The following is a 12,461-nucleotide window of genomic DNA, read 5'->3' on the forward strand; positions in this document are numbered from 1 at the left end:
AGTAGGATTGCCCAACCTTCCTTCTGAGGAGTGGCTGGTGGGTTTGAACCGCCAGCCTTCTGGTTAGCAGTCAAGTGCTTTTAGCCACTATGCTACCAGACTATAGTACTATGTAATTATTCTAGATAGCCCTCTAGTCAGATTACCATGAAAATCTAAATGATCTTGATGAACAGTAATACATTATGATTTCATGGCTCATCTATATACCACCTACATAGATGTGTGATGCTTGTATCTAACAGGATTACCAAATTACATACCTTTTTGGTATCAGTAGCATGCCTAAAATACCAGAGTATTCACTGCCCAGTTATGGTTATGAAACCACTTTGACATCATTGGGGAGAATTTGTTCACGCACAAATATAGTCCTCAGGTTTCTCATACTGTGTTGAAAGAGGCAAGTTGTTCTCTTTATGACATCTTAAGCCTTTCTTTATATTTAGATCATTAAAAAAAAAAAAGAAAGAAAGAAAGAAAGAAAATCCTCTACCTACATAACACACCGTGTGCTTCTCTTTTAACTAAGGTAATATCAGTACTGGGGTAATTTAACAAATATGATTGTTTCCTGACTTAGCAAACTGCCAGCAGTTTACACTGCTGAATGCTGGGTGGTTGCATGGTTGTTTGCAGCAGCTCAGAGGTAAGGGTTGGGGTGCAAGGAATTGGGGGGGGCAGTAAGAAGAAAGGCTTTGTCCTGTTCTGGTGTCTGGGGTGTGGTGAGGTGAGGATGAAAGGATCTTCTTTATTAAAGTATTTCTTAAGAGGAAAATCAAACATCCATCAATGAAATGGTTCTGGGTGGTTTTATAGACAGCTTTAAGCCATCTTTCTTTAAAGACTTCCATGTCTGGGTGCAATCTTAGCCTGTTTCCGGACTTCTGGTCCTTCTGGTCCTTCTGGCTTCCTGCTGGACCTCATTACTTGATGGGCCTGTTCGAACTTCACCTTTAATGGAGTCAGAATTGGTCTTATTCTCACACAAGTCCCTTCTCTCTAACTTTTTTCTTTTTCCTTTTTTCTTTTTATTCTTTATCTTTGGTGATGATATCATCATTCCCCTCAGTTATCCACATTAGAAGTCTTAGAGGCATCCTGGCCTCTTTTCTTGTCCTCAGCATCCCATGTCCGGTAGTTACCAAGTTTTGTCATTCCTGTCTTTACTGTATTTCTCCTGTCTTTCCTCTCTTTTCATTCCTGGTGCTTTCATCCTGGCTTAGGTCTTTGCTTCCCCTCATCTAGTCTTTCCTCCTCTAAATTCCTCTTCCACATTCATCCTTTTTATAAAACTCAGAAGTTACTAATGTAAAAATCTTCAGTGACTTCTCACTGTCTGCAAAAATATTCTTAAGCTTGGTGGCTGAACAGGTGGCTCAAGCCAACCTTTTACTTCTTATGTCTTATACATAAGCTCACCGCCTCCTACATCCTGCCCTAAACACAGCACACCCCATTTGTTTTCACTTTCGTGCTTTGCCCTACTCTTTCCTCAGTGTTTAATGACCTCTCTCTGCCCTTCCCTCCTCTCCATCTTCTCACACCAGTCAGAATTCTACCCATGTCAAATGGAAACCAGGTTTTTATGCTAAAATGCCATGCACTAATTATTATCATATTTGGAATTGACTCTACAGCAATGAGTTTTTTAAATAAGCCACTGTCCTCTCCCAGCCTCTGATTGCTCAGAATTTAATCAAGGAGGTTGAAGTTGATGATCTCTAAATCTTTTCAACTTTAACAGTTGTCCTTTAAAAGCTATACATCTGTGCAACCCTCTACCATTCTACCAGACAGAATAAACCACTCCTTTTTTTTTTTTTTTTCCCCTTAGTGTTTTATTTCTTCTGTTATGTTTAATACTCAACTCTTGGGTTCTAGTAGTTATATATGCATGTGACTATCTCCCTCTATGTCCTCCCCACTTCCAGATAGTAAGCTCCTTGAGGCCTGCCAAGAACGTTTGACTCAGATTTACTTCCTTTCCTAAGCCTACCTTCTCTTGGTCTTAGGTACACATAGATTCTCAAGAAAGACTCCCTGGTAGAGGGTAAAGTAAAATGTCCTGGGCAACTCTTCCCCCCATCACACATGCTGTTTCTGAGTGTTCCCATGCATTAAGAAGGATGGGTTTGGGATAGTGAATATTACAGAGATACTGCACTGGACACACCATGTGATTTTTCCTTTCTTTGTGGCATCATTATAATTAGATGTCTTTCTGGACAACAACTAAGTTAACTGTAACACTCATTTTGTGTGCAAATGTGCACTCTCTATAATATAATCATTGAACTGTTCTGTAAAATATGAAAGCATTCCTGTTTTCTTCCTCTCTCTGTATCCTCCAGGTACTTGAATTTTCTCACTGTATCATTTAGATATTTGGAGCTCTGGTACCATAGTGCCTAAGGCACTTGACTGCTAACCAGAAGGCTGGAAGTTCAAACCCACCAGCCACTCCTCGGAAGGAAGATGGGGCAGTCTACTTCCATAGTAATACCACCTCGGAAACCCAAGTAGGGGTTGCTGTGAGTCGGGTCCAACTCGATGGCACATAACAACAACAACAATCTATAAAGTAGTGGCAAGAAAACTTTTCTGGACCTGTGTACTCCTTTGAAATCAAAGCACCCTTGGCCTGTCATCCTGTTCCTGAAGTGTAGATTTGATCAGGTCACTACCTTCCTTAGACTCTGCAGTCACTCCTTGCTTCTGAGAGAAGAATGACCAGGCTCTTACCTTCAGGGCCGTCTCTGGCCCTATATTTCTAATCTTATTCCACACTGCTATCTTTTATGTACTCCACTTTCTAGACAAGACCAGTTCCTCACCGTGTTCCCTATGCATTCCTTAACTTTCTTGCATCTGCCTTTCTTCAGGCATTTCTCTTGTCCAAATACCCTTTCTTCTATGCCCATTACTGCATACCTGGATTTTACTCATTTCCAAGACCAGTTCACATTCCATTGTTGCTGCAATGATTTCTTTGATTTCCTATCAGTGTTTTGCTATAATTGTTTTGGTTCCTGTCTTCTGATTTGTCTTTCTTGTGTACTGCTATTTCTGAACTAACGTTATCAACTGTACCAGAGTGTGTGTTCCTTGGGGGTCATGTTTCATGTCTAATTTATCTGTATTTTCCTCCCCCCCCCCCCCCCTTGGTTCAGTTTACATGTGGTTAGTAGATAACAGTAATGAATGAGTATCTGTGAACTGTTTTTACATGGTGTATTAGGGTATAGATAAATGACAGAGCTGCTCTCTTTTGCTTTTACACAGTCACTTCTTTATCTGAAGCATCCAAACATTAATTCTAGAATCCAACAGCCTGCCTAAAGGAAGATTGAGGTCTGAAGCATAGATGATATGTTGGGTGAAACACTTATATTTAAAATTATAATGGATTCAGTGTGTCACTGTGTCCTTAAATCTGCCGTGGCTTTTAGAGTTTGTGCATTTTTAGTTTAGTCCACTACATGTAAAAGGAAATTTTAAGTGTTTTTAAGTGTTTTCAGATTCAGATTTTGCTTTTTAACTGTGACATTTTATGACTTTATTTTTAGTGTATATTTTTATGTGCTTTTATTTTCCACAAACTACTGACTTTCTGCATTGTCCTTGTTTTATGTTGCAGATTAATATCCTTTCAAGAATTTGTAGCATTTGAATCTGTCCTGTGTGCCCCTGATGCGTTGTTCATGGTGGCCTTTCAGCTGTTTGACAAGGCTGGCAAAGGAGAAGTCACTTTTGGTAAGGGGTGTGTGTGTGTATGCGTACCTATGCAAGTGAGGACGTCTACAAAGATTTTCTTCCCCCAAGAATGATGTGTATGGAGGTACTTTTAAGAAGTGACCATATCCCTCTTAATAAAGATGCCTCAGTGTTCTGGTGTTTCAGTTTGAATGTCTTCCTATTTGAAAAAATAAGCTCCTGGCTTAGTAGATTTGATATTTTGGTTTAATTTTTCATTTTAATTTTAAAACTACATTTCTAATTTGATATTCTGGTTCAAAGTGCCGCTCTGAATGTGTCAGTCAGCCACCATCTTCAAATGAGGCCCTGCCGCCTGTTTCCTACTTGGACTGAAGTCCGAGGTGCAAGAGATTTGGTTGCTATGCAACATATATACTGCCCTTATTTCCATTGGTCATGACTGAACAGGTTCAAACTGGTTCAAAGCCCTGTCTCAAATCTATCGCTCCATGTTTCTTGGATATGACATAATTATTAAAGTTAAACCAGTTAAGGTACATGGCAAAAATTATATGTTTGCCTAACTGGGTTTCATATCATCTAGAAGCTTAAATGCTTACCTTCAACACATTGTGAGGATTATTTAATATTTAAAACTCTTGAGGATAATTTTAGTTTAGGTCCCCCCCCCCCAATCATGTCAATCCTCATAGCTACCACTGTAACAACTTTTCAATGGAACATCAATTTCTTACTTGAATTCCAGTTTCTTACTTAAGAAAATGTCCTCATTAAGATCTTCAAGTAATATATGAGCAGCTAGCTTATGATGGCAGTGATTTTGGAAGTGACAGCTAGTTTAATATTAGACAGTGTTATGATCACTTTTTCCTGGGATGAACAAAGAGCAGCTAGAGATTTGCATGCGTTCACTGCCAGCTGGTGGGACTGGTGTGTGTCAGCACAGAACCATTCTTTCTCATCTCCTTGCCTTGCCCAGGTTGTCTGGATGGGAATACTGGGAGACCTGGGTTGGAAACAAGAGGACTGAGGAATGGGCTTCCGAGATTTTCTTTGGTCCTGATCAATCTTTTCTTCATGGGTGTGAATTGGCAATGATGCCAGTTGGCATCAGACACATCACATTGCTGGCCCAGGCAAAGGAAATAAATAGGAAACTTTTCCTAGTACAGGGAGAGATGTGTCTGTTAAAAGAATAAGTGAAGAAGCAGGCTCTGGGAGATAGGAGTCGTGTGTGTGTTGTAGAAAGAAGAACAATTAGGCAAGAGTTCTGGTTGCCTCATCTTAACAGATGCTTGTTAATTGGTAGGCATATAATTTCAACTTTCTGAGCCATGTTTTCCTCATCTGTAAAACTGAGATAATATCTTATCCTACAAGGCTGTATGGAGATTAAATATCTATTGCTGTAAATGTGCTGTTTGGAAAACAAAGGGCTTTATAAAAAATATTACTAAAAGAAATAGCTTGGGTTATGAAAGAAGGATTTCCTATTTGTGGGTGTGTATGAGTGTGCTTTGTTCTTTGGGAAGCCCTTTATTTTTAATTTGCAGTTTTAATCACTAGCCAGTTAGCTAGTTATTTGCTGACCATCTGCTGTATGTTGAGCACTGGAAGGGTTAAGATATTGAAAGCTCCAGTTTCTTACTTCAAGGAGCTAATATTTGAATTTGAAGACCTCAGCATGCACAAAAAGCAATTGCAGAATGATTGTGTTTCATCATATGACTATTGTAGGAGAAGGTACAGTCCCTTCTTTCAATACCCTGCCTTCCACAGGTTATTTCTTTCAGGGTTTGACTATCTCACAAAACATGCACAGAGTATACTGGGTATAGATTTATGATGAATTGGCAGGGTCCTTACCCTGTGGGTTTTCATAAAATGTAATCTGGGCTTTCCTAAGCCATCAGTAGCTATTTTAGATTAGACTGAAAGAGAAATGTGTAATACATAGAAGAACAGATCCCCAAACAAACAAGTAAACAATATCGTGGGGGTATGGCACCCTAAGGAGTCTATTTTTAGAAAGAGGTACATTTAGAAGAGCTAGCAATAAGTATGTTTTCTGGGAAACCCATAATGGAGTTTAAAACATCAAATAAAAAATTGGAACTGTGAAGAAAATTAAAGATGCAAGGAAGTGGTCCAAAGGACTAATAGACCATGCAGACCCCATCCTCCACAACCATGAGATCAGAACTAGATGATGCCCAGTTACCACTGCTGACCACTATGAAAGGGATCACAATAGGAGGTCCTGGACAGAGTGGGAGAAAAATGTGGAACAAAACTCAAAATAATAATAAGTCCTGGCTAAACTGGTCAGAAAGAGACTGGTGGAACCCCCAAGACTATGGCTTTTTGACACCCTTCAAGCCTGAACTGAACTCACCCCTGTAGCTCAGCTTTCAGCCAAACAATAGACAGTCTGTCAGGTGAACAGTAATACCAGGGAGGTATGCAGCCCTTAGCACAATCAGCCATTCTAGATAAAAAGGGCAGCATTTGCCCAAGGATGAAGCTCAGAAGACAAGACAGGATAGGAAAGAAGGACAAATGGAAACAGTAAATACAAGGAAGAAGTGAGGAACGTGTGTTACATTGTAGGGATTGCAATCCATGTCACAAAACAAAATGTGTGAATTGTTGAATAGAAACCCAACTTGCTCTTTAAACTTTTACCCAAATCACAATAAAAACGTACTTTTTAAAAAATAGAAATTAGACAGAAAAAGAGGACTTAACCTAGTCAATCCTGGTTTCATAAACCCATAATATTGTTATTATTGGGTGCCATTGAGTTGGTTTCGACTTACAGCGACCCCATGTGACAGAGTAGAACTGCCCATAGGGTTTCCTAGTTTGTAATCTTTATGGAGCAGGCCTCTAGGTCTTCATTCTGCAGAGCCGTTGAGTGAGTTCAAACCACCAACCTTTCATTTGGCAGCCAAGTGCTTAACTGTTGCTCTGCCAGACTGCCTTTACCCATAGTACTAAGAGAATGGAAATCCAGATCTGCAACTGGGCCATCTGTCCATATAGAGCTGTTTGAGATATACCAAACAGCATTCTCTTCTCTGATTACTTCCTTAGTTCCATGTAAACCCTTCAGCCAGGACCCCTTTGCATTTCAGAAGGTTGTCTTACACCATTTGTATCTTTGGGAGGGAGAAACATGGAGTAGTAAGAGAGGAAGGCAGCTCCTTTTTTACCGTTCAGATTGGCTGAGTCGGTTCTGGTGTTCATGAGGTAAGCACCATGTTCTTACCATGCAGAGAGAGGCTCATCTGAGTCTTTCCAGGGGCTGCAGGGAAGGCCTGGCAAGTGGCCTCTGGAGGCCCCATGTCCCACAGCCTTGCATTTCATCCAGGGTGAGAGCTGTTACTCTTTTATCTGTTTATGTATTGGGTTTCCACATAGACCTTGTTTGATGCAGGCGTTCTGTAACTAAGCTCAGTGTGCACCAATGTTTGTCCACAGGCCATGATGTTCATGCCTGACTCACACTGATTCTGATAAATACTAAACAAAATCAGATGGAAGGAGCAGCATATAATCAAGAGTTACATTTCAGTGAAACCCTGCCTTGTTTTCTGAGCCCTTGTTTATCTTTTCCATATTTTCATGTCTGAATATCTCCCTGTGTTTACTACAATGAAACAATCTGCATTAGACCAATTTTGTTCCTTTGATATCTAGCTCATGATATTCTCCTATTTCCTTTGAGAGAAAACTTATCTCCAATATTCTTGCATTCACCATGCTTTCTCATTTTGATACTCGATGTTTATGAGTACATTTTGAGATACCAACCAGGCTTATATAATGGAATATCCATGTAAGTCATAAATTCTAGTTAATTTGCAGTGGTGTATTTGTGGAGAAAAATACTTTATTCTAAATGTTTTCATTTTATTTTAGCTTATTTTATATGATAGTAAGGAGCTCTGGTGACATAGTGCCTAAGGCATTTGATCACCAACTAGAAGTTTGACAGTTCAAACCCACCAGCCACTCCTTGGAAGGAAAACTGGGCAATCTACTTCTGTAAAGATTTAGCATCTTGGAAACCCAGGGGGTGTTGCTGTGAGTCACATTTGACTTGATGGCAATGAGTTTGGCTTGGTTTGGTTTATATGATAGTAAGGAGCCCTGATGGCAGTGGTTAAAGCACTTGGTGCCAACCAGAATGTCAGTGCATTCAAACTCACTGGCCACTCCCTGGGAGAAAGATGTGTCAGTCTGCTTCCATAAAGATTACAGCCTTAGAAACCCAATGAGGAAGTTCTACTCTGTCCTGTAGGGTTGCTACGTGTCAGAATTGATTTGATAGCAATGGGTTCAGTTTATATGATAGTGATTTTTTTTTACTTATCTTTAATTTTTAAAGCATGCTTTTTTGAGGTATAACATGCATGCAGAAAAATGCACAAATCATAAATGTATATTTTGATCAATTTTTACACCTGTTTTACTAGCATGCAGATAGAGAGAAAATGGTACCAGCACTCCAGAGTCCTGTTCCCAGTTAATATCCCCTGCTCCTCAGTGGTAACAACGGACATGTATAATCATAAATTGGCTTTGCCTGTTTTTAAACTTAATATAAGTAGAACCATGTAAAATGTACTTTTTAGATATGGCTTCTTGTTGCTGCACATTGTGTTTGTGAGAATCATCCACACGGGTATAGTTTTTAATTCTTTTTCTTTGCTGTATAATGTTCTGCTGTATGACACTATAATTTTATTTGTTTGTTCTATTGATAGCCATTTGGGACATTACCAGTTTGGGCTACTCCAAATCATGTGCTTTGACCAATCATTTACTTATTTTTTGGTATACATGTTTAGGTATTTCTAGTTGTACAATTGCTGGATCACAGAAAATGTATACATTTAGCTTCAGTAGTGCCAAAGGGGCAGTGAGGCCACATCTTCTGACCTCTTCTAACACCACAAGAGGAAGACAGAATCACCATTAGTAGCCCAAGGCTTATTCCTGTGAGGCCAGACATGCCACCTCCCTCCAACCCTTTCACCAACTCTGACATCAGCCATTCCCCCTGCAGCACCCACCACCTCTCTGCTGGGTTTTATATTTGCTGTAGTGGCCACACAGAACTCATAGATTATGGGGTTTATTAGGGAAGTACCAGGCTACAATTCAAGTTCAGGAACAATGCTCAGTCTCTCTCAGCCCACCGTCTCTCAGCCAACAGTCTCTCTCAGGCTTTCTCCCAGCACTGCGTTTCTCTCAGTGTCTCTCTCTCAGCAGCACATGTCTCTCTGGAGCACATTTCTCTCAGCAGCACGTCTTCCTCAGCCAGCAGCCAAAGAGACTTCTTCTGCCTCTAGAAGGGCTCCTTTTGAGCCTGGCAGAGTGACCACTAACCGGTCCCAATATCAGAATTCTATATACCTGAGAGAGAGTGAACTTCCCAAAAAATTACTTTATGCTGCTCCCAACAGAAATACCCCAAGTGGATAACTTTAACGATCAGGAGCCACTCAGTTGCTCATGGCAAATTCCACCCCAGAGTTTACAAAGACTTGTGGCCAGAAAAGCCACACTATGGAATTTACTATATTGCAAGTAGCTTGTCACAATTTCCAAAATGGTTGTGCCAGTTTATACTCATACCAGCAGTACGTGAAGGTTCCAGTTACTCCATCCCTTTGTCAACACTTGAGATTATCAGCTATTTTTTTTTTAGTGATACCTCATTGTGGCTTTAGTTTTTATTTCCCTGATTATTAGTAATGATGTACAGCATGTTAATAATTATTGCCATTTGAATATACTCTTTAATAGTATGTACATTTTCAGAATACATGGCTTTTGTGAGCTGTATATTTCACAGGTATCTTTTCCTATTTGATTTGCATTTTTACTCACATAATGGAATTTTAATGAACAGAGGTTTTTCATTTCATTATAATATGAATGGTCAGCATTTTCCTTTATAGATAGTGCTTCTTGTGTCTTGTTTACTAAATTGTCTCCTATTCCAAAGTTATGAACATATTGTCCTATGTTATTTTCTAGATTTATTAATTTTTTTTTTTTTTTTTTTAACAAATATAGATCTTGAGTTTATTTAGATTTTATTATCTATCTATTTTCTTTTGGCATGGGATGAGATGTAAGGGTCAAGGTTTCCCTTGTCCCTCTGTGAATATTCTGTCGATCTATTGCTATTAATTGAAAGATGACTTTGCGTCATTGCACTGGCACTTTGCTGTAAATTAAGTGTGGGTCTGTTTCTGAACTGTCTGTTCTGCTCTGTACTTGTCTGTTCTGCACTAATCCAACATGGTCTTAATGAGTACAACCTTACATAAACCTTGATGTCTGGTAAGTCTTCCAACATTTTTCTTCTTTTTCTTCAAGATTATCTTGGCTTTTCTTGGCCCTTTGCATTATCAAAATAATTTTAGAATAAGTTGTTAATTTCAATAAAAACTCTGCTGAAATTTTGAATGCTCTTGCATTGAACTTCTATGACATCTGTCTGTATATCTGCAGAGTAAATTTCTTACTCCCTTAACATGTTTTTTAAGTAATTAAATAAAATTTTATTGTTCTGGTTACCTAGTGCCACTATGACAAGAATATACCACAAATGGGATGGCTTGAACAAACAGGAGTTTATTCTTACAGTTTGGAGGCTTTAAATTTGAGTTCAAAGTGCCAGGCTCTAAGGGCTGGGTGAAAGCCCCTCAACCTTGGGCTTCAGCTCTGCCTCCTGCTCCCAGCCCACTGAAGCTAGAGGCTTTTCTTCACTCAGACAGCTGCTGACTGCTGAGATTGACAAGTCCAAGGTTGACAAATAAAAAGACACAGTCCCCATGTTGCCAAACCATACGGCAGGCCATTAATTCAAGTCAGTTGAAAGGCCCAAGGTCGGCAAAGCATGGCAGACTGCTGAGCAATGACACAGCTACATGCAGGGTTCCAGTGTGCCATAAGCTGGTTATCATTCCCAAAGCCTCTGTTTATATACAGGAAGCATACCGCATCCCTAAAATAGCTACTCAGCTGCTTGTGGTAGGTCCCACCATGGAGTTGATTGCCAGTCTCATCATGGAGAATAACTACCACCAGCTGCCCAGGCCCTCAACGAGGCCCAGCCAAGTTGACACAGAACTCTGCCATGGAGTCGGATCCAACTCATACTGACTCCTCTTTGGATTTCTGAGGCAGTATCACTACAGAAGTAGATTGCCCAGCCTTCCTTCGTAGGAGTGGCTGGTAGGTTTGAACCGTCAACCTCTGGTTAGCAGTCAAATGCCGTAAATGCTACACCACCAGACACAACCTTAACTGCCACATTTATTTAACTAAAAAGATATCAGTCTCTTTGTTTTACCACAATTTGGAAATTTTGCATCAGGGGACATTGCAAATATTGAGAGGAGAGATATATTATTTGCTATGAGTCGGGGCCGACTCCATGGCAATAACAACAACAACAACAAGATGATACTAGTGCACTTCTACCATTTTGTAACTGGGTATATTACTGCCAGTGGAATCAGTGGCTAAACTTCTCAAAAGGAAGGTAGGAGGAACATGAGCTGAAGCTTACATCAAAGATGAAGAGCAACATATTGTCCTTCTTGCTAGATCAGAGGCAGTAAAGTTTTTCTGTAAAGGGCTAGATAGTAACTGTATTAGGTATTGTGGTTTTCTGTCACAACTACTCAGCTGTACTATTGCGGCATGAAAATAGCCATGGATAGTATATAAATGAATTGGTGTGCCTGTGTTCCAATAGAACTTTATTTACCAGAACAGCCAGTGGGCAAGTGGGTCATAATTTGTCGACCCTGTGCTAGGGATTGACAGGGATATATACAAACACATGATATTAAGAGTAGCAGTTAAGAAGTTAAGATAGTGACTACAACAGCTATGTTGTGGTGATGATTGGTAGTTTGCTACGACTGTGAAACAAAGAATATTTTGGAATACAAAGCCAGATTTTGGGTGTAGAGTGGAGTAGATGAAGTGGTATTGTGGAAAGAAAACAAGGTTGGGTGCCAGAATCTGGGTCAGTGAACCTGTGACCATACCACTGTTTGACAGCAATTGACCCTTACCCCATCTGGCAACTGATTTAATCAGCCTCTTTACCAAACACCTGTTCTGTGTAAGGTACTTGTAAGGTACTGTGTAAGGCTAATTGTTGCCTGTATCCAAAGATAAATAAGACCCAGGTCCCTCTTTCAAGGATGAGACCATCCTCCTGGGATGTAAAAGAAATTCATGGAAAACCCCAAAAGTCACAGAAACAAAAGTATTAACATTCACAGTGTACCCTGGAGGTGAGATGGAGAGAAGAATGTTTGGGGTAGAGGAGATCATGTGAACAAAGGTTTAGTGAGGGTGGACGGATGGGGCTGGGAATGTGTCCAGGGCCTTATAGTGAGTTCAGTAAAATAAGAACTTAGGGGAAAGAGGGCAAGATAAAATTGTAAAGGTAGACTGGGTTCCTATTGAAGATGACCTTGAATATCTGGAGAAAGAAATTAGTTAATTCTTTTTTTGTTGTTTTTAATTGTGATTTGGGTGAAGATTTACAGACCAAATTCACTTTCCATACAGCAGTTCACATATACTTTGTCTCATGACATTAACCACAGTTTACCACAATGCAACAGCTCCCCTCCCACTTCCTCCCCATAGTTACCTCTTCCCTGTGTCCATCCTTCCATGGACTCCTGCCCCCTAAG

The 12,461-nt window shown here is 39.9% G+C and overlaps 1 protein-coding gene across 1 annotated transcript in view; it reads left to right on the plus strand.

Annotated features, from left to right (window-relative positions):
• SLC25A13 (solute carrier family 25 member 13) overlaps window positions 1-12,461 on the plus strand; it is a 281,715-nt gene that overhangs the window by 113,722 nt on the left and 155,532 nt on the right. The window contains exon 4 of the mRNA XM_007939784.2: window positions 3,641-3,756. Within this exon, the coding sequence (XP_007937975.1) occupies window positions 3,641-3,756 (116 nt within the window). The remainder of the gene's footprint in view (window positions 1-3,640; window positions 3,757-12,461) is intronic.

Source organism: Orycteropus afer, unplaced genomic scaffold (assembly GCF_000298275.1).
Source record: "Orycteropus afer afer isolate SDZICR_OR568_19922 unplaced genomic scaffold, OryAfe1.0 scaffold00063, whole genome shotgun sequence".
Lineage (NCBI taxonomy): Eukaryota > Metazoa > Chordata > Mammalia > Tubulidentata > Orycteropodidae > Orycteropus > Orycteropus afer.